At 40.5% G+C, this 22976-nt stretch overlaps 1 protein-coding gene across 1 annotated transcript in view; it reads left to right on the top strand.

The window, feature by feature from the left end:
* The first annotated feature begins 675 nt into the window (after window positions 1–675).
* The window catches only part of Fgd4 (FYVE, RhoGEF and PH domain containing 4), a 199890-nt gene continuing 177589 nt past the window's right edge, over window positions 676–22976 (top strand). Inside the window, exon 1 of the mRNA XM_026412320.2 lies at window positions 676–1015. Coding sequence (XP_026268105.2) covers window positions 742–1015 — 274 coding nt within the window. The 5' untranslated portion in view covers window positions 676–741. The remainder of the gene's footprint in view (window positions 1016–22976) is intronic.

Here is a 22976-nt window from a genome sequence, read left to right as displayed (position 1 = left end):
ATGCATTGTTAGCTCCACCTCTTCTCTTCCTTTCTTCGTTCTGGGACCCACTGCGCGCGTGGCAGATTGTGATGCAGGGATTCTAGGTTCTTAATGCTCGGTGATCCACGGTAGGCTCCACAGTTTGGGTTCCTTGTCTGAGTATCAAGAGCTCTGCACAACATCTTGAAAAACGTATGAGACCCTCAGCGTGGGTTTGTGAGAATGGCAGGCACCCTGAACAGAGTTCAAGAGAAGCTGGACTTATTTTCTTCCCAACCTAGTGCGCTGTGCGCAGGTGAGCGCAGCGACCTTCCCAGCGCGCCAGGTGTGCGGCATCAGGTGTGCGCCGGCGCGGCTCCCGGGGCCAATGGTCGAGTCCGCGGCGGGGCGGGGCGGCCACAGCCAGCCGGCTCCGGGGCCGCGCCCTGGGCGCTGCGCTCAGCACAGTGCGTCCTTGGCTGCTTCCCCGGCCGGAGGAGGCGGCCGCCGCGGCGCAAACAGCCTGGACTCCCCGCCTCCGGGATAGTCTCCCTGGGGGGCCTGCGGGCGATAGGCTCCGGAGAGGAGGGGGTGGAGGCTGCCTCGGCCGGGCAGCTGCGGCAGGAGCATCAGGTGATTGCGAGAGCCGCAGAGAGCGAGGCGGTGGGGCTGCCGCAGAAGCAGTCAGAGCCAAACTCCCCGCGAGGCCCGGAGCGTCCCAGGAAGAGACCGCGAGGCACTTGCTGTGCGGATCCCTCGGGAACCGCTCCGAACCTGGCCATGCAGGCGACGCCCCCTGGGGTCCGATCGTCCGCGAGAAGCCGCCAGAGTGGGCGCTTGGGGCTGGAACCCGGCAGGAAAGAGGGCGGAGCCAGCGATCCCCTCACCGTGAGCGTGGACGGCGGCTACAACTTCAGGCGGGTGGCGATCCGAAGAAAGTCCAACTTCTCCTACCTGCCGCCCGGGACCCCCCGGCCCTGGACTAGGCCTCCGTCGCACCTGGCACCGGCTCAGATGGGCATCTTCAGGCGCCACGCATCCGCCAACTCCACAGGTAAGCGCCTGTGCGCCGGGGGAAGGGAAGGGTTGGAAGGGCGCGCTTTTGCAGGTGAGGGGTGCGCCCAGTGCCCTGCAGGTGTACCCTTTCCTCCAGCTGCAAAAGGAAACCTCTAGTACTAGACCACTGCTCGCGGCCACACACTCCTTTACTTATTTTGTCCCTTCCCCCGAAAGACCTTGGGCAGAAATCCACCTAGCTCTGAGGTTGCTCTGTCCGTCACTTCTCAAAGAATTCCGGAAGTAAAGGTGTAACTCTTTTTAAAGAAAGTTTTGTTAGGTATCAGCAAATCTTGTTTTCTGATCCCGAAATTTATAAGTCTAATCTTTTCGCTAATTTCCTGCTCTTGGCAGACCTACTACTGTGAATGCGGAGGCTGATGTTCATCCTGGTCCAGCAGCCTCGCTGTTGGGTGTGACCCTTAGTGCTCTGGCTTTCCCTTTTCCGAGGACGCTTAACTTCCACCCTGAAGGGAAAGCGGCAAGTCTGTTATTAAGGAAACATGCCTAATACCAGGAAACGGAATTTTGCTGTTTTCATGTTGATAAATTTAGGGCTCAGCAATGCAGCCTTTTGATTTTGAAATTCGTATCAATTCTTAGTAATGGAGAAATTCTCAGGATAATCTATTTAAGGCCACATCACCTCCTCTGTTTTGTAAATGCGTTCAATTCTCCCCAGGGAAGCTTGAAACTAGAACACATTAGGAATTACCCCACCCCATTTGCAAAACTTAAAATTTCCTATCACCAGTTTATGTGATAACCAGAGAAGTATGGAATGTAGACCAGCTTGTGAAACAAAACCCTTATTCAACCAGCAAAAATACAAATAAATTACTTTCACACATTTTCTGATATTAAATAAAATTATTTGTTGATTTGCATATGATTTCATATTGGAGATTTAAAATGTTCCCTTTTAGTTCTGGTCCTGAAGTTGTGATCAGTATACAGCAGAAAAAGATGATGAGTGATGAATTCAAAATGTATAAAACCACATTAGGTAACAACAAAGATGGTGATGTAAGAAAATATATAAACAAGTTGAATTACAGTGATTTCAGTCTCCATTTAGTTCCTGCAAAAATAGGAAACTGGTGAGGTAATTTCTGAGCTCTCTTCCAGTTTCAGGTGTGATTCACTCTAAAAAATGAGTGGAAGAGTGAAAATGCTTTGCTTTTTAAAGGTACTTATTTATATATTTTTCAAGTATTTAACCCACACAATTTGTTAATCAGTTCTTTTTAATTTGAGGATAATAGGTTCCCAGTTGTTAACATTTTACTAAGACCACCTGACTTAATTTTGAACTGAAGAGGCCAACAAAATCTTGTTATAACTAAGGGTGAATGGTGTTGTTGCAGTCTGTACAACATTGTTTAGGCAGCTGTGCTTAAAGAAAGATTCCTTATTTATTTATTTATTATTCATTCATTTATTTATTTTTACAGTATTGGGGAATGAACCCAAGGGTCTCCTGAATGCTAGGCAAGTGCTCTGCCACTGAGTCACATCCCCTCCAACCCCTGGCGATTTTTTTTTTTTTTAATTTTTAAAAGAAATAGAGAACCTAGGCATAACCTTTCAAGATTTGTTACATTGACTCAATGTTGTTCACTCCCTGAAAGTAAAATCTTGGAATTATTTTCAGTCTTGAGAAATAATGATTGTCTCTTAATAGGTACAACTGTTCCCCTTCCTATAATATAATTTGTAGCATCTGTAGAAGGATATAGTATCTATTGATCTATCAAAATCTTTATTTTATACATATATATAATTTTTTTTTTTTTAATGTGGTGCTGAGGATAGAACCCAGTGCCTCACACATATAGGCAAGCACTCTACCACTGAGTCACAACCCCAGACCAGGATACAGTACCTTAGTGTCATACACACAAATATACAAGTATATACATTTTACAAACCACTGGGTGACCACACCCTGTTCAATTTGGGAAGGGTAAAAACATTTCGGAAAGTGCTTCCCTTTTTAAATCAAGTCCGCTTCCCTATTAAATCTCATTGGACCATCCGTCATTATGTAAGTACATCCCCCCATCAAAAAATAAACAAAAAATTCTGAGAAATGCCAGCTCATTCTTTAGCATCCAGAAAAATATTTGTGTGTGAAAAATAGAATTTAGGTACTTTAAAGTGAACATTACTCAGTTGAAACGTTACTTTCCCTCTTAAAGAAGGAACAAAAACTGAGAGGTCAAGAACTTGGCAGAGAATTTAGTTCAACAGTGCTGTATTCTCTAGTTATGAAACCCACTATTTTTAGATTTATCTGGTTTTTGGCCAAAAATAATGAAAATAAAGTCTACTGACATTATCCTTTGTATATGCCTGAAATTGAAGCTCCTCATCTGAGCGAAGCAGAGAGGTAACATAGGCTTTGGGTCAGATGGCACCCAAACACTAGTCCCTTTTCCATCACTTACTGGGAATTGAACCAAGTCTCTCAATTTCTGAGTTTCTTCACCTGGACAATGGAGGGAACAATACTCATTTTATGATACCACAGGAGGATTGAGAATAATCTCAATAGGTAGGTAGATGTCTGGCACAAAATAAACTTGATAGATAATGTCATAAAAAAGGAGTTATTTAGCAGAGTGCAGTGGTGCGCACCTGTAATCCCAGTGACTCTGAAGGTTGAGGTAGGAGGATTGCAAGTTCAGAGCCCCCTTCAGCAACAGCGAGGCACCAAGCAACTCAGTGAGACCCTGTCTCTAAATAAAATACAAAATAGGATCAGGGATGTGGCTCAGTGGTCAAGTGCTCCTGAGTTTAATCCCCAGTACAAAAAACATAAAAAAAAATAAAAAGTCATTTATTCATTTCTGTGTTGCTAAAAATCTGGCACTGGGACCAATATGTAGGAGACATTCTGTGATACTTGTCAAGTTAATGAATTAATGTTCTCCTCATATTGTCACCAGACAGGTTTTGAAGAGTTCCCTCCAAGGGGGCAGTGGGACTTCAATATATCTGGGGCAGGTTGAATGGGTTCTTAACACTGCTGAAAAGTATTTCAAGACGTATAGAAAGTAGGGCACAAGCAAAGTTTTATTAAAGGACAGCAAAAGCAGGATACATACACCCCAAAGGCAGGGTGCAGACATTCAGAAGAGTAAAGCTCTCAGGGTTGGTAAGAAAAGTGCAGATTCCCAGGTAAGCTTTTGTGAAAAAAATCAAGCTCCATGTCAGTCATTTGATATTTGGGGTTTAGAATATTTCTTCTTGGTTAAGCAGCTAGCTATAAATCGGTTGTATAGGTCTTTGTGAATCTAGTGACATTCAAATTGATTATGTTTTTGTTCCAGTTGATCTAGTACAAGCAAACACTGGAGATTTTATTCATCTCATTAAAGAGACAAGCATGGCTGGTCAAGCTTATAGATCCAGATCTCCACCTAGTAAGGATCTCTTTCTCCCTGAGACCCCACCTATCTAACTATAACATTCATAATAGCTACTATTTATTGAGTGTATTTTCTATATTAAGAACTGTGTGGTACACACAAATATACACGTATATAAATTTTTCAATCCTGGTAAGTAGTATTACGACCACTTTATAACTGAATTAGTTGAGGTACAGAGAGTTACTACTTGGAATCATTAACTGGTAATTGGTTTGCCAGGATTCACACCTGTGTGTCTGGCCTCCCAGGCACCTCTTCCCAGCAAGCTGTGAGAAGTGCTTTGAGAGTAAAGAAGGTCCTGGACTACACTGTTTGTTAGACTTGGAAGGGGAACGTTTTGACTATATATTGTAGCCCTGTAGCCCTGTATATTGAAGTTTAAAGATTCAGAAGTTTTTTGGTTATTCTCTCTCAAAATAGTCTTTTTCATTGTGAAAATTTATACATTCAAAAAATACACAAGGTGGGGATTTAAAATTTATTAAATATGCTAATATAAATTAATGGGTGAGTCTAGTCCATTTATAATGATGCTAGCTTGGATTTCTTTCTGTCTTACTTTGTGCTTTCTTTGGTCTAGCTTTTTCTAGGCCTTCTCCTTTTTTCTTTTCTACAGTTGAATATCTGAAGCCCTTGGAGGAGAGTCTTGTCTATTCAGTGTTGCTTCTGCTGACTCTAAAACAAGGCTGCTTATTTCTTTCATTAATTTTATGGGGATGTTTTCTATAAGAAAACATTTATTTGTTCCTGCTCAGTCCTGGACAGCTTTAATGTATTCGCCAGGCATTTTCCTAATTTCTTTTCTTTTCAAAGAGAGAGAGAGAGAGAGAGAGAGAGAGAGAGAGAGAGAGAGAGAGAGAGAGAGAGAGATTTTTTAAAAATATTTATTCTTTTAGTTTTTTGGCGGACACAACATCTTTGTTTGTATGTGGTGCTGAGGATCGAACCCGGGCCGCACACATGCCAGGCAAGTGCGCTACCACTTGAGCCGCATCCCCAGCCCGCATTTCCCTAATTTCAAGGTAGTATAAATTTCAACTCAGGCTTGCTCTGGGGAAATTGTTGCTGTCATTATTTTTCTGCCTAAGCTATAATATAGGTCTATAAATATAGGTCATCAGTTTGCTTTTGTAGAAGGTGGATTTTCCCCAGGCCACCCTTCTGGGAAGTGGAGCTTCCTTCCCTGGACTTTAGGATTCCTGGAAATGATATTACTCCCAGGGAAGCATGATTTAATGAGTTATAGATTTAGGTTTATAGTTCTTTTTCTTGTCCTTGGGCATTGTCTTTATTTTCTTATGGGCTCTGTAATATTTAAAATGCATTTAAAACTGTATCTGTTGTAATCCATTCAGCACTGGGGTGTTTTGTGGTGAGGGAATTTGCATGTTATGGACTTCACAGGTTTGTATGCAAGTACAGTTCCTTTTCTAGTTCTTTGTTTTTGGTGGGGTGGTGGGAGTACCAGAGATTGAACTTGGGACATTCAACCACTGAACCACATCCTCAGCCCTATTTTGTATTTTATTTAGAGACAGGTTTTCACTGAGTTGCTTAGCACCTCACTTTTACTGAGGCTGGCTTTGAACTCATGATCCTACTGCTTCAGCCTCCCCAGCCACTAGGATTACAGGCGGTCACCACCGCATCCGCCTCCTTTTCTACTTCTCACCATGGCTGGAATATTCAAATTTTCAATACATACTCCAATGTCCTGAGCACTTTTAGTGGACTAATTTCACCATTGTTGGAAGAAAAGGGTTGGATATTTTGGAGTCAGAGCAATGAGAATAAGTCCTGTTTATTGAATTCTGGGTCTGAATCAGGACTTTATGTGCTACTTCCAATTCTTCTTAGGCCAGCCCTGCAGCATAGGTGGCATTACTACCATTTTAAAGAAGAAAAAACAATTTCAAGAAGTCTTAATTTGATGCCCTACAGCTAGTAAGTTTCAGCGACAGGACCTGAACTCATCTCTGGCTTCAGTGCCTGTTTGTAACACCAGTTCTTAAGGTTTCCCAGGGCTTCAAATGGCCAAGCTGAAAGAAAGCACTAACAATTGGTGATATGTGTTCACGTATGTTGGGGGCTCTTATTTGTAACATTAAGAGGTGTGTATTTTTATTTTTATTATTTTTTTATTAGTTCAAAACATTACAAAGCTCTTGACATATCATATTTCATACATTTGGTTTCAAGTGGATTATGAGCTCCCATTTTTATCACATCGGTTACAAGAGGTGTGTATTTTTAAAATGAACCTATCTTGAATATTATTGGAATAGCTGCAAAACGTTGTTCTACACAAGCAGTTTACCTAAAGATTTATAATGAAATCTCGATGTACATCTTTTACTTTCTCTCTCACAGGCTTCTTTTACTCCTTCCTCCCCCAGAAGTTTTTCCTAGACTTTAAACCTTGATATTCTCCTGAGCTTCTGCCCAGTGACTGTTCCTCACGCTCCAACGCTCCAACGGGAGCTTCTTCCCACCTGCATTGATTTCTTTATCCCCTCTGGGTGTCCTCCTCATTCTTCCTTTTCTTCTCTAGTCTGGTCTTTGTTCCAAACACTGGATTAGCAACTGTAAAGTCAGTGAATTCCCAAATTTCTTTCCACCAATTCTTAATTTTCTCTCCCCAACCCTCATCTCCTCTTCCTCTCCTTTTTCCCCTCCATCATCCCTCCTTTTTCTTCTTTCCTTTATTTCCCTCCTTCCCTGGTCCTTAGTGGTCTCTTCAAAAGGCATAATTATTTACCTTATCTATATCTTCTTTGCATTTTCAAGGATGTGCTTAAGGACTGTTAATTTCCCAAGAGAACTTCGTTTTTTAAAAAATTTCTTTCTTTCTTTTTTTTTTTTTTAAATATTTTTTAGTTGCCAATGGATTTTTAACTTTATTTATATGTGGTGCTAAGGATCGAACCCAGGGCCTCACACGTTAGCAAGCGCTCTATCACTGAGCCACAACCCCAGCCCCTAAATTTCTTAATATTTATTTTTTACTTGTAGGTGGACACAATACCTTTATTTATTTATTTATTTTTTTATTTTTATATGGTGCTGAGGATCAACCCCAGTGCCTTATGCATGCTAGGCGAGCAAGGCTCTATCTCTGAGCCACAATCCCAGCCCAAAACTCCTTTTATTGCTGCAGTTCAGCCCTTTCTGCTGATTTCACCAACCTTGCTGTTTTGATTTTGCTTGGCTTCAATTTTGGTTTTAAATTTGCTGGAATCTGTTATCTACTTGTCACCCAGTTGGCCACTGGTTCTTATCATTATTTCTGTTATTTCACCATGTCAGATTTTGCCTTATTTCTGGCATGTTATGCTTGAATTCCGGGCCCCAGAAAGACCACCAGAGACCAAGATCGATGTAAGCAGCAAAAAGGCATTTATTGTGAACTAGCTCAGTCCTCTGTGCACACAGCAACTGGTGACGCTGAAAGGCCCCTAGCTCAGGGTTTGCAGCAGTTTTATATACACTTTGGGGAAGGCAGGGACTTCACATACATCATGCATCTCTTAGCAAATCATCACACACTGCGGGAAAATCAAACAACAACTCTAAAACATGATTAGCACATTCACTGGCGGGAACAAGTTGGGTAGGGGTGATTGGTTACTACAAGAGGGGATCCATTTGAACTGATTGGTTTAAGCCAAGAGGGGTGTTTGTGCTGAACTACATGGTTTCCCAACACTATAAACTACTGGGAGGGTCATCTGGCATCCCAGGTATTTCCCTGTCTCATGCTGATTGGTGGCTGCTAGGGGGTTGCTATGGGTCTCCACCTAGCCTGACTGAGTCAGGGACACCTGGTGCAGCAGTTGTTTATTTGTAGATAAACAACTTTGCAGGGTGGGTATGTGCCTAGGAGTGCTCTGTGGGTCTTTCCAAGGACAAAGGTCATGTCCCTTCCTTGGACAGGCTTTGCTCTGAGGTAGAGGCTGGTTTTTCAGGCTCACATATCTCAACAGTAGTGTTGTTATCCTACATTACTTTTCTTAAATCTAAATATGGATCATATCCTTACCATGGTCAGAAAATGTTTCATGGCTTGATGCCTATAATGGGATGTTTATATAAAAAAATGATCACCTTCATGTTTGCTGGTTAAATCTTCACTAAGGGTAACTGCTTGATATAGAAATGCCCTTTTAAAGTTCAGACAAATATTTAGACTTTTTTTAGACTATTAAAGCTGGACTCGTGCATTGATTACTTTAGGAGTAGGGTGTGTGTGTTTTCAGGAGTTAATTTGGTATTATTTTGCAGAACATTGTCTTGAATTAGTCATTCTGTGTTCTGTGGGCCACTTTGTATCATTGCTTTACTTATGCAGGAATCCCGTGAAAACCCAGGTGCCATGCGGCCTCAACATGCATATCCATTCTCCAGAATTAAACTGTCAACTTGAGCAAGTGTGATGCGTGCAGACACTGGGGAGCTACTAGACAATAGGAAGCTGCCCCTGATCTGGGAACTGCATGAGCTGCTGTGCGGCTGCTGCAGACAAATGTCTAGCCTACTCTGCAAGGCTGGAGTTCCTGACAGGATTTTGTGTTTGGCTGTAGGTTAAAAATAGCTTTAAAATGTGTTAATCAGTTTATAATAAGTTTATTTGTATTTTAAAAATATGTGCTTAGAAGGTGAAAAGTCAGCATATAGAAGAACCATATAAATTATAAGATATTCTGAGGAGGGCTGGGGATGTGGCTCAAGCGGTAGCGCGCTCGCCTCGTATGCGTGCGACCCGGGTTCGATCCTCAGCACCACATACCAACAAAGATGTTGTGTCCGCCGAGAACTAAAAAATAAATATTAAAAATTCTAAAAAAAAAAAAAAGATATTCTGAGGAAAACCGAAGAGGTCATTGCTTATAATTTCAAATGCAAGGCAGGGCAGTCTATAGAAAGTTACTAACTTATAGCCAAATTTAATTAAAAATGATTATGAAAAGCCTTCTGAAGAATGATCTTTATTTCTTCTGCAGAAAGTTGACTACCATGTAACTTTTTCCTGAAACATGCTCTGTCAATGCTCTTTGATGACTTACCAATATAGTAAATAGCATTGGGAATCCAGAGGTGAATAAGTCAAATGCCTACACCTTGAGTAATTTCCACCCTAGAAGGAGCAACATAATAATAATAAAAAAAAAACCTAATATTGTTTGTAAGAGAAATAAGAAGGTGGCTGCAGTTAAGAGAAAGGCACACTTTGTACTGTGCTGCATCCTACCTTGAGGAAGACTGAACCTCTGACTTGAGCTTTCAAGGTCAAAGTCATCCATGAGTCTGAGTTTGCTGGCTTATGCATCTGATTGGAGTAGCATCCTGCTGACACAATCTGGAAACCTATACCAGGTTGGAATTTTTTTTTTTTTAACCTCCAAGTTTATTTTAGAGCTCTGATCCCATTAATTTCATCAGTATCTCTGTGTTCTTTTTAAAGCCCTGTATCCTTCACTACAAAATTTGCCTCCTGTGATGTTTCTTTCTGCTCCCACTAAGCAAGAAACCCTTCATTACTTCAACAAATATTTGAACATCTACTATAGACCTGCATTGTGAGGGCCTAGCAGTTAAGGAGAGAGAAATATTCTGTAGTAGCTTAGAGTGTGGTGCAGGGCTTAGACCCCCTGAATCTATTTCTTCTCTATTGCTGATTAGCTCAGTGATTGGAAAGCTGTTTTTGACTCAGTTTCTCATCTATGAAATGGAAATGTCAGTATTACATTGTGGAGTTGTTAGAGTCATATTTTTAAAGGACTTGAAAATGTTAAAATAATAACTGCCCTCATGGTCTGGGTTCCTTGTGGCCTTTTTGTGTCTCTTTAATGTTTGTCTCTTGATTGTGATTGGTTGTTTATCTGGAACCTACTGTGCAGGTTTCCGCCCCAGGTGCAAGGTCTTTCCAGTCAGGGGTCTTTTCCTCCCTTCTTCCCCTTCTGCTTTAGCCCTGTCATTCCCTCAGTCCCAGCCAGGCTGCCTTTTGCTGAGGATTTCTCTCAACTCTTCCTTCTATACTGTCTTGAGCCCAAGTTTTATGTCAAGAAACTCCCCTAAAACTTGAATTTCAACACAACCCACCTCTGTCTCTGTTCCCAAACAGATTCCCTAGTGACCTTTTGTGATTTGCATATCTTATCTCCAGGTCAGGATATGAGTTCCACCCTCCCCCAGCTTTCCTTGACTTTCCCTTCCTGATCTTCTCTGAATCCTTTCTGATGCTGTGATAGGTCTTGGCTTCAGGAGCATATTGAGAAATGAAGGGCCTGGTTGCTTCTCCACTGAAAGACTGCAAAATGCCAATGCATGATATGTTTTCAGGAGTTTTTTTTTTTTTTTTTCCAGTGTCATTATCTTACAGCTTTACTTCTCGTTTCCCATTCTTTCTGTTCTGTCTTCTTTCCTTTCATATCCTTTTTCTTTGCTTCTTTTTTTTTTTAATTTTAATTCTTTTTTAAAATTTTTTATTAGGACTTGGCTTTTAAGATCAAGACTCCTAGTATTGCTTCTGCTCGTTGACCAGCAAGTTGCATGCATTTCTAATGGGCGTGCTTAAACAAGCAGAGATAGGATCAGAAGCTGGATTTGAGTCCACAGTTCTTTATTTTGATCTTCTGTACATTTTTGTTTTTAATTTTAATCAGAATTATTTAGACATAATATGTTATAATGTAACATTGCTATCATGCAACCTTTTAATAAATTCCCATCTGTGTTAATATGCACCAATTTTACTTTTTATTTTTAATTTGTTCTAATTAGTTGCAGGTGACCTCAGAATGCCTTTGGACACAGTGTACACAAATGGAGCACGACTTCTCATTCCTCTGGCTGTACATGGTGCAGAGTCACACTGCTCATACAATCATATATAGGGTAATAATGTTAGTTTACAGTTCTCATAGAAAAAGATGAGATTATAATAGCACTGTATTATTTCCCATCTTTTAATGTATGTCATCAGATCTAAAATGTTATTTTTTCACATTTTAAGTTTCTGAAATTAGGATACCTCTTGCAATCGATGGTATTTTTAAAGTCATGTGGTATGAAAATGTAGATTGACCCACACTTTAAACTTGCATAATATTTACTGCATCTGAAAAATATAGATTATTCAACATGGTCCCAGATTATATAATGGAGAAACTGGCTAACAATTACCCTACCCCCCTCCTCTAAACCCAAAACATACTGTATGTGAATATTGTTTCCACATCTCTTGCTACTTCTATAGCCTTCTTAATTATAGTCTTAACAGTCATAATAATAGCAGCTATCACTTGCAGAGCACTTTAAGGCAGATGCATTCTGAGTGCTTTACCTGTATAAACTTGCTTAATTGCCACAAGTTCGAACCATTATCCCCACAAAACAGAAAAGGAACTAGAAGTTCAGACAGTTGAAATAATTTATCCAAGTTCACATGGCTACTCCATGGGGGAGTCAAGATTTAAATCCATGCTTCTAACTCCTGTACTTTTCTCTTTTTTGGAGAGGGTACTAGGGACCGAACCCAGGGACACTTAACCACTGAACCACACCCCCAGCCCTTTTTATTTCTTATTTTGAGGCAGGATCTCATTAAGTTGCTTAGGACATTGCTGACTTGCTGAGGCTGACCTTGGTCATGCAATCCTCCTGCCTCAGCCTCCCCAGTCACTGGGATTATAGGCATGGGCCACTGTGTGTGGCTGTCCCTGTACTTTTCTATTTCCCATTAAAAAGTTTATAGCCAGGTAAGGTGGCGCATGCCTGTAATCCCAGCAGCTTGGGAGGCTGAGGCAGGAGGATCTTGAGTTCAAAACCAGCCTCAGCAGAAGCTGGGGATGTGGCTTAGTGGTCTAGTGCCCTTGGGTTCAATCCCTGGTACCAAAAAAAAAAAAAAAAATTGCATATGCATGTATATTTGTGTATATGTATAGTATATGTGTGTGTAAGTATTTATATTTATATATTTATATACATTGCAGTCAGAAGTATCTTCTTGGGCTGGGGTAGTGGCTCAGTGGTAGAGCGCTTGCCTAGCATGCCTGAGGCACTGGGTTTGTTCCCCAGCATCAGCTAAAAAAAAAAAAAAAAAAAAAAAACTAAATAGACAAAGGTACTGTGTCCATCTATAACTAAAACAACAATTTTTTAAAAAAGTATCTTCTTCACTTTTGCTGTGCCTCTAAACTTTTGGGCATATCACCTAACTGCTCAAGCACCTAGTAGCCTACTGAATTTTGACATATGCAAATAGCATTTATTTTCAAGAAATTTTAGGTATTCTGCAAAAACAGGTAAAACTTCATTCTTCCATTTATCACATTAGAGAAATAATTATAATAATGAATGGATATGTAATTGTGTATCCAAAAGAAATACATCAATGTCCTTCTGCTGTTGTTAAATTACTTTAATTTTTCTAAAAGAATTATGTACAGCCCCCACCTCCTTTAACATCTTAGTGTAATAAAGAATTGGGTGAGAGTATTCACACTGAGATGCTGTCCCAAGTGCTAGAAGAACTGGTTGCAGGACTGGGAACTGACCGGGATGTTAATTAAAGCCCCTCTGTAGTTCTTTTGTGGAACATGGTAAACCCAGGCCACTGCCTCTGAAAACAGTGAAAAGAAGGGAAGAGAAGTGTTCTGTAGGAAGTCAGGAGGAAACTGCCAATGATGGCAGCCATTGTTTTGAAGTCAGCGTGGTGCCCAGTATAAACTCATTTTTACCAGAGAGCTAATGCCCTTTTCCAAGTTTTGGAACAGAGGTACCAACTTGCATGCTTTTGTTAACCTGGGAGATTTGCTTCAGCTACCAAATGGGCATTGGAGAGGCAGAAAAAAGGAGTAGAAAATTGAGACAGTCACTCACCCCTCACCTTTGGTGGCAGCTGTCATCACATAATGTCATGAAAGCTCTGATGAGCTGGCACAAGGAGCATTAAGGGTTTCTCTGCTCATGGTCTTTTCCACTCTCCCATCCTGCACAGTGCTGGAAATTGAACCCGGGGTGCTTTGCTACTGAGCTACATCCCCAGCCCTTTCTAATTTTTACTTTGAGACAGGGTCTTACTATGTTGCCCATAGAGTGTTCACAGTCAAGATGGTCTACAAAGTGGAAGAACTGGTTGCAGGACTGTGAACTGACTAGGGAGGCTTTGAACTTGAGATCCTCCTCCCTCAGTCTCTAGTAGCTAGAATTGCAGGTATGCAGTACTGTACATTATGGTATTGTTGATGGGGGTTGTTTCTGTAAACTTAAGGAAAATTATACTGGCAATTGCATGCATCACTGCTTTTTTTTTTTTTTTTAAAGTTGGACATAGTACCTTTATTTATTTATTTTTATGTGATGCTGAGGATCAAACCTGTGCTTCACACAAGCTGGGCAAGCATGCTACCATTGAGCTACAACCCTAGCCCATCACTGCTGTATTAAAACACTGATTTTGGAGTATTCATTCCTTCAATTCTTTTGTCATTTGACCATTGTTGGCACAGATCCTGAGTCCCACTGCAGTTTATACTTTTTCATCTGGAAAAGGACTTTATTTTCTTTGTTTTGAGTCTCAAAGCCAGTTTCTCACAATCATTTCCTGAGCTATAGTGGTTCATTCAGAAAATAGACTTTGCATAGACTTTTGGAAAAGTTTAAGAGTTTATGTTGACTTATTTTCCTTTATTCAACAGGACCCCCCTCCAAAAATAGAATAATAATTCCCCTTTTTTTCTTCCAATATTTTCTCTGCTTATGTGCTAATTGGAAAAACTTTTCCCTACGCTGTGGTACTTACTGGGGATTGAACCGAGGGGCACCACTGAGGTATACTCCCAGCCCTTTTCTTATTTTGAGAGAGGGTCTTGTTATTTCTGAGGCTGGCCTCAAACTTTTGAATCTACTGCCTAAGCCTCCCACGTTGCTACAATTACAGGTGTGTATCACTACACCCAGAAATGGCACAATCTTTTATTATAGACCACAAAGACTGTCTAATTTGAAATTTCAGGCACTTGAAAACTTTTAATTTTAAAGAAGTATTTATTGAGTTTCTCTCCTTTGTGCTTGTAACTTACAAGACATTTTCCTACTTTCTGCAGTCCCCTTATTTGAAATTGGAAACCCTACTTCTATATTCCTTTCCTTGCCATATTTTCACTGCAATATTCATCACTAACTTTGTATTTTATTTATGTTGTATATTTTCTGTTCTCTGTCCCTTCCCTGACCTAATACACAATACTCCACTCCATGTGGAGCAGGATTTTTTTTTTATCTGTTGAACTCTTTTTCAAAGAGAGAACGGTCAGGATTCCCAGTGTGGATTCCTCTCAGCTTCCGTGAGACAGCAAAGGTGGCAGGTTGTGTATTTAGGTGGGTGGTGAAGGTAAGCGTTAGATGTTACAGGTAGGATGCTCGGCCTGAAACTCTGCACCAGAGCACCAAGCAGCTACAGCAGCTCAGTCACTGTGGGCTGCTATTTTGACAGGAGCAGGTAGAGGGAGAGCAAGGAATCAAGGTGACTTAAGAATAAAATGGTGGGCTGGGCACAGTGGTGCTTAGAAGGCTGAGGCAGGAGGATCCCAAGTTTAAAGCCAGCCTCAGCAACTTGGCAAAATCCTTTCTCAAAATAAAACATAAAAAGGGCTGGGAATGTGGCTCAGTGGTGGAGTACCCTGGGTTCAATCCCTTGTACAAAAACAAAAACAAACAAAAAAGAATAAGGCTGTGATAGGACTAGGGCTATACCTCACAGCTCAGTGGTAGAGTGCTGTCTAGACTTGTCTAGCATGTGTCAGGCCCTGGGTTTGATCCCCAGTATTAATAATAATAATTATTATTATTATTATTAACTACAACTTTCAAAAGTACACCTGTATTACATAACAAAATATTCTCTTTAACTATAGCTATTAAAGTTAGTAACATCACTGTTTAGTGATTCTTTGAGACAAAGTTACATTTTTGAGATTTTTCTATTGTGGCTGGGGGCGGGCTGCAAAGAATTTTGCTCAGGCTATCTGATTATTGATTGATTGTATTTGTGATTGAACTCAGGGAGGGGCTTGCACATTTTAGGCAAGTACTCTACCACTGGGCTATGCCCCCAGCCCTTTCTGTTTTAGTTTGAGACAGATTTCACTTAAGTTGCCCAAGGGCCTTAAAACTTACACTCCTCCTGCCCTCAGCCTCCTAAGTAACTGATAATGTATTTAAACCAGATTACACAACAAGCAGGCGCTTTCCCTTGGTTTTCAAAGTTCCTCACACGTGTCATCCCTTTGCAACAATTTCAGTTAATATGACATCCTAAAACTTAGTTTACACTTAGAAAACGGAGGAGAATCTTAATGGTAATTTGCTGGATATTAGCTTTTGCTACATGCTTCTAATCCAAGAAAAGTTGATTGTTCTGTAGCTCAAACAAGGAGGCTTGGGTGAACAGTAACGTTTTAAATATGAACAGCTTTTGCTGAAAGCAGCAGGCTTGTAATCCCAGCTATTTGGAAGGCTGAGGCAGGAGGTTCACAAGTCCAAGTCTGACTTGGGCAACACATTGAGGGGGCCCCTCAACCCCTGCCATTTCAAAATCAAAACGATAAGTACCAGTAGCTTTTATACAGTGGGAATATTTGAAATAGTTCCTTTCCCCTCTTCCAAATGGTAAACTTCATGCACATGAAAATAATTTTAAACGTGTAGGCTAAATTCATTTCTTAGCTCCTTAGAAACAGCCTGGCCTTTTCAAACAAGAAGGCTTTAATTACACTGTCTTCTTCAGGAAGGTCATTCACTTCATGTAAGTAGGATTTCATGCATCTGGGCCCACTCCAGTTTCTTTATGGGTATAATTAACTTAATTGCCTTCCCAGTGCTTCATGCTAGGAAAATGGGAATGTACTTTAAATTTTTGTGGCTATTGACATTTAGAGTAGGATTAACTTGTGAACAAGTTTTAAATTCATTCAAGTGCAAAAATCTACCGTGTGATGAGACACCATATGGTGTTTTGACTGAATTTTGTTCCTGTACAGTGTAAGAATCAGAGTTTAGTGAACAAAACAAAACAAAAACATCAATGGCAAATGATAGAAATACCTGTTTTGAGAAGAGTAACTTCAAGAGAAAGTGGGATGAAACTGGTTGAGAGGCCTGGCTTAAATAATTAGAAAGGTCTGGGTTCAGATCTTGCCTCTGCCCCCTCACAGATTTGGGTGAGTCAATTCATTCTCTGAAGTTATTTATTTGGAGTAGCTATTTATTTGTAAAATGGGGTAATGTATTTCTTAAGGCAATGAAGTTTTAAATAGAGTAATGCATACAAAATGTGGTATATTGTCATAGTCAGTACTCAGTAAATACAATTTTTATAAAGATGTGCGTGTGGAATATGTATGTATGTGTGTGCATTCGTGTATACAGTTCGCCTTATGTATTTTGGGCTCCACATCTTCAGATCCAACCAATTGATGGTTGAAAATATTTTTTAAGATCCAATAAAAATAACAATGCAACAATAGAAAATACAAATAAAAGACTAATACAGTGTAGGGAGTGTTTACATAGCATTTATATTAGGTATTATAAGTAATCTAGAGATGATTTAAAGTATATAGGAGGATTGCATGGGTTATATGTCAATGCTGTGCCTTTTTGTAGAAGGTGCTTGAGCATTGCAGGAGGCCTGGAACCAATCCCCAGCAGATACTGAGGAGCTGCACCAAAAAATATTTCTGTGACTCACTCAGGGATGGACTCCTCATTGTTTGAGCTTCACATTTCAGGAGATTCTAGACTTTTGGGTGGGCCATATATGTTTTGCAAAGTATCAAGCACTGGTAGAAGAGAAGGAATTTCCTAATTTGACCTGATATCCCCAAATAGCTGGTGCTCTTGAAGCCAGTTTCTGTGGCTCTTCTGCAGTCTGTTGATCTGTGGGCAGAGTGCCAGAGAACAGCCTACCTGGATGTGAGGTTGCCAGTCTTTCCTCCTGGCCAGAGAAGGTGCTGCCGGTATTGATTCTCCTTAGTTCCTCTTTAGGTACACTCGGGTGAGAATTCTGCATTTCTACATTTTTGCAAGGCATGAACTGGAAGATGGAATGGTCAGAAGAATTAGAGGGGTCAGGGCTGTTAGGAATGCTTTGACTGAGTATTAAAGGGGCCCAGGAACAAATGCAGGGTGTAATGAAAAGTCTGTGAGAGGTGTAGAGGGAACTGTAGATGTTGCTATGGAGTGTGTTGTTGGTGATGTTTGAGAACCTTCTACATGCCAGGTGATAAGCAAAGATCTTTATTTTCAAGGTTTCATTTCAACCTCTCACCAATTTGCTGAGTCATGTTCTATTATACTCATTTGTTTTTGTGTACTTATTATCATCTTTTTTTTTTTTTTTTTTTTTTTTTTGGTACCAGGGATCGAACTCGGGGGGCACTCGACCACTGAGCCACATCCCCAGCCCTGTTTTGTGTTTTATTTAGCGACAGGGTCTTGCTATGTCACTAAGACTGGCCTCAGCTTAGTGCCTCACTTTTGCTGAGGCTGGCTTTGAACTCCATAATCCTCTTGTCTCAGCCTCCCAAACTGCTGGGATAATAGGCGTGTACCACCATGTGCGCTTTATCATCATTTTTTTGTGATACTGGAGATTGAACCCAGGAGTTTCCTGCTCTACTACTGAGCTACATCCCCAGCCTTTAGTATTTTTTTTTTTTTTTTATTTTGAGAAAGGACCTCATTAAATTTCCTAGGCTAGACTTAAATTTGCAGTTCTCCTACCTTACCCTCCAGAGTAGCTGGGATTACAGGCATATGTTACCATGCCCAGCCCAAGTTTATTTTTCTTGTACTTAATTCTGATGACAATTTTGAAAAAGCAAACTAAAGTACTAATTTGTATTTTTTACTAAGTTACAAGGCCTTTTTAAAATATAGCTGTATTGAGCTATAGTTCACCCTCCATATAACTTACCCACATTTAATGGACAGGCTGACTTTTAGCAAAAAACTTTGTCTTGTTTTGATGTAGTTCCCCGAAACTGTGAACTAAGCAGTGATTTATGACAAGAATTTTTCTTTCTCTGAGAGTGCTTATTCGTGGCAGTCTAAGAAGTGAGGTGAAGCACAAACAAATTAAAGGGGGCATTTCTTTGGAAGTCAGCAGAAAATGTTGCCAGCTTCTAAGAAGACTGTTGATTGGGCCCAGAACGGTAGTGCATGCCAGTAATCCTAGTGACTCAGGAGGCTGAGGCAGGAAGATTCTAAGTTTGAGGCCAGTCTTAATGACATAGCAAGTCCCTGTCTCAAAATAAAAAAATAAAAAATATTGGGATATAGTTTAGTGGTAAGGCCCTCCTAAGTTCAATTCCCACCACCACAAAGTAATTAAATAAATATGAATAAGTAAATAAAAAAACTTTTAAAAAGAACAGGAGATGTGGCTCAGTGGTATAGAGAGCTCCTGAGTTCAATCCCTGGTACCAAAAAACTAACTAACTAAAAACTAGTGTGTTGCAACTTTGTAGCAATTTAAATGTTTTCTGTTAAGTTGTATGAGGAATGTATTTGAAACAATGATTGGTACTGTAAATATATTTGGCTGAGTTACTGGAATTACCGTTCAAGTTGAAACAGGAGCAAGGAATAGATGAATAAGTTCCCATGCAAATATGACCTTCCTCTAACATTGGCCACCGGAAGAAGGGTGTGTTCCTGAAGTAGCCTTGAATGAAGTGGGAAGATAGACCAGAGGTCCTTAAAGGGACAGGAGAACCTGCACTTGCCAGAACAAGATTTGTTAGAAAAGCAGTAGGTGCCTAATAATGTATTTAGTGAAGTCTCAGTCTGTCCAATCCTTACAAGAAGAAAAACTCTCCTCAGAGGAATGTAGTATTTATAATATGGCTCTTTGAAAACAAGCTGTTTCATATTTGTAAAAGCCTGTATTATGGTTTTCTTCTTTTATTTTGCTATTTCTGGGTTATAAAGTAGGTTTTGAGGAAATTTGACTTTGACTTGTATAAATTTTACCCTTTGACTATTGCTTAGGAATGATTACATTGCAAAAGAGGGATTGTTTTCTGGAACAATGGCTTTCTATTTGGGTAAGGACTCAGATTATTGAATAAAATCTCTTGTTTCTGTGAAAATGGCAGTTGGAAAACTTCTTTATTACAGTTCATCACTAGGTCTCTGTTTTAGCTTATTTTCTGTTGATAGGATAAAACACCAGGCGCTGGATAATGTATAAATAAAAGAGGTTGATTTAGTTCATAGTTTGGGAGATCCAAGACACTGGCATCCACTTCTTGTGAGGCCCTCACATAGGAGCACCTAGAGGGAAAGAGGGAAGGAGACAAGTGTCACATGGCACGGAAATGGGTGGGGCCAGATTTGTTCTTTTCATTACAGACTGCTCCTGTGAGGATTAATCTACTCCTACAAGACTTGACCCACTCACTGCCTTGGAGAGGAATTAATCAATTCTTGAGGGCGGAGCCCACATGGCATAATTATATTCTACTAGACTCCATCTTTTAAAGTTCCCAGCACCTCCCTGCAGGGGTCAAGCTTCCAACATGTGATCCTCTTGGAGACAAACTACATCCAAGCCATAGCAGCCTCTGGGCGCATTTCATATGGTCATTTTGAAAATGTTGCATGATCTGGGACTGAAATCGCGCTACACTATGGATTGTAAATAACATGCATACTGTTCCCCAGGGTCTAAATTTTCTTTATTTAAAACAGAGTCAAGTAGCTTCTGTAAGAGCCTCCTCCTGCCTGTGGGACTTGTGATTTTTCAAGTCTGGAGTTTTATGTTGATTTTTCAAGAGAGGCCTCAAGCCTGGAGTTTTATGTATTTCTCAGTGTTTGAAGCTAATTAAAAAATGTTATTTTGAAAAAATAACAAAAATGTTGTTTCATGGGCCAATGAGACATGCCTATGGGCTGGGCACATGAAGCCTTCTCTGGCCCTAGACAGTGTTTGGGAGAAAAAAAAAAAAAAGGTTTCCATTATCATTGCAGGTTTTATGGGTGAGGCACAGCTATGGTCTGCAAGTCAGTGTCCCCAACTCCCAAATTCATAAGTTGAAACCTAGTCCCCAGGGTAGTAGTATCGAAGGGAGGGGCCTCAAGGCATTGTTAGGGTTCTTATAAAAAAGGAGGTGGGGGGTGGGGGAGGGCAGTTTAACTTAATGGTGGAACATGTGCTTAGCATGCTGGAGGTCTTTGGTTCAAATGTCAGCACCAAAAAATTGAAAAGAGGTCCCTGTGAGCTTGTTTGCCTTTCCCATCTGTGGCTCTGTGAGGACAGCACCGAGAGGTAACATTTATAAGGAGCAAGCTCTCAACAGCAAATCTGCAGGTGCCTTGATCTTGGACTTTTAGCCTCCAAAACCATGAATAGTAAATTTCTGTTGTTTATAGATTATCCTGTTCAAACTGTTTTGTTTTAGCAACTTGAATAGAGTAAAACAGACATCTGTAATAAAAGAGAGATCAGGGCTGGGGTTCAGTGGAGAGTGCTTGCCTAGCACGTGTGAGGCACTGGGGTTCCGTCCTCAGCACCACATAAAAATAAATAAATAAAAAAGAGATGAGCAACAGAAAGGCATATACATTCATTTGATATAAGTTTTACATGATGCAGGAGCTATTAGAAATGAAGGCCCAAAGAAATGGGAAAATATGTGTACATTTATGCATGGGCTTAATGGAGAGTGAATAGTCATACAGAAGTGAAATTGGAAAAAAAAAAAAGGCAGTATGATCTACGAACACAGTGGGAGGAAGTTAGCAAGCCCTGGGTGTGTTCGATTTTTTTCTGTGTCCCTGTGTCTTCAAAAATCCTGACATCCCTCTTCCCTGGTGTAGATTAAAAGAGAACAGGGAAATTTGAAGCTATGAAAAAGTAGCCTTAAAACAAGTCCCCCAGTCCAACCAGACCAGTGGCCGGTAAGAACTTTCTACACAGCGTCATCACCAATGCTCTGTTGACACTCGTCATTTCATCAGTGAGATCGCTGGGCTGAAGACGAAACCTCATACATCTTATTTTAAATTAAGGAGGATATTGGTCCAGACTGAAATAATTGTTTAATTCTCTGGTCCCTTAAATTTCTTCTTTGTTTCTCACTAGATCTTTCCTGCTTTAGAATCACTTTTGTATTTCTTATTGAGTGGTTTTCTGGGTGTGGTTGTATGACTCAAATAGAGGCTATTAAAGTTATTCTTTTACTTGCCCAGAATTAAAATTTGTTGTCCTTCCCTTTGAGCATTTGATCCGTGATTTAAAATGGCACCATGATATTTACGTGTGTTGTGTTAAATGAGACTGTCCACCTGAAACAAAGGATATAGTCTGATTCACCTAAGAATTAGGCTTTTAACTATGAGGAAGGTTTAGCATTCTTGTCCTGGATCATCCATTAACTTATTCAGTGACACAGAACGAACCACTTAACCTTGAATGACTCACTTTTTCACCTGTTAAGTAGAGAATATAATCTGGTTAAATACTTGATAGGGGAAGGGCTGGTGCGCACAAGCCAGAACACTGCCCTTCCATAGGACACTGTGTCTGATTTATTCACCTTGGGGTCCTCAGCACTGAGTACAGTGCCTCAGGAATAGTAGGCACTCAAATGGTTGTTGGTTAAAATTAATGTAGAAGAGAAACCTGTTTTTTTCTGTGGTGTTGTTAGAGACAGAGGCATATATTTCCATGGTTTTGTTTTGTGTTCTTGTGTGTGGGTACCCCAGATTTTTAACTCATTACAGAGGAAAAAAATCATTGATACAAGGCAAAGAACTGTTGATCCAACATTAGATGAGAATCCCTGATTTGTCCCAGATCTTCAGATGCTGCAGACTGTGACCCCAGCCCTCACTTTGGTGGATCCAGTCCTTCAGAACTCAGTGCCCTGGTCTGAGCATGGAATGAATTTGGGTCCATGTCATCAAATTGGCCCTCATCTTAAGAGGGAAATGAATAGAAGAGATCACGGTGTACATGGTATTAGAGGTATGATGACAGATGATGCAGCTCCAAGCAGTTGGAGCAGAATCACATGTGCTCGAAGAAAAAGGGGTGCTGGAGCTTAGTCTTGGAATCCAACTGTGCATGAGCAGGGGGAAGGGAAGGGAAGGCAATGGAAGGGAAGAGCCTGGCCACTCAGGAGCAGCTGGTCACTTCCTACAGGCCGAACTGCGGAAGAGGAGGATGGGAGGGCTGCTAGGTAAAACGTGAAACCGTAAGACACAATGGAGTATTTCTACAGCATGGTTATAAATGAATATGCTTGTTTTAAATAAAACTGCCTTCATAATATTTTCAGAGGGTTATTTGTAGATGGAGAAGCTGAGGTAGAGAAATTAAAGTCAAAACATTTGCTTAGGGTAATTACACCAGGTGTGGCCTTAATATTGATTTTTTAAATTTTAAAAACCATCTCAAATATACAGAAAATTTGCAGCTATAGGACATAGAACTTTCTTCCTGGTTATTGAATA

Source organism: Urocitellus parryii, chromosome 5 (assembly GCF_045843805.1).
Source record: "Urocitellus parryii isolate mUroPar1 chromosome 5, mUroPar1.hap1, whole genome shotgun sequence".
In the NCBI taxonomy this organism is placed as follows: domain Eukaryota; kingdom Metazoa; phylum Chordata; class Mammalia; order Rodentia; family Sciuridae; genus Urocitellus; species Urocitellus parryii.
This window is presented reverse-complemented; position numbering and strand designations above follow the sequence as displayed.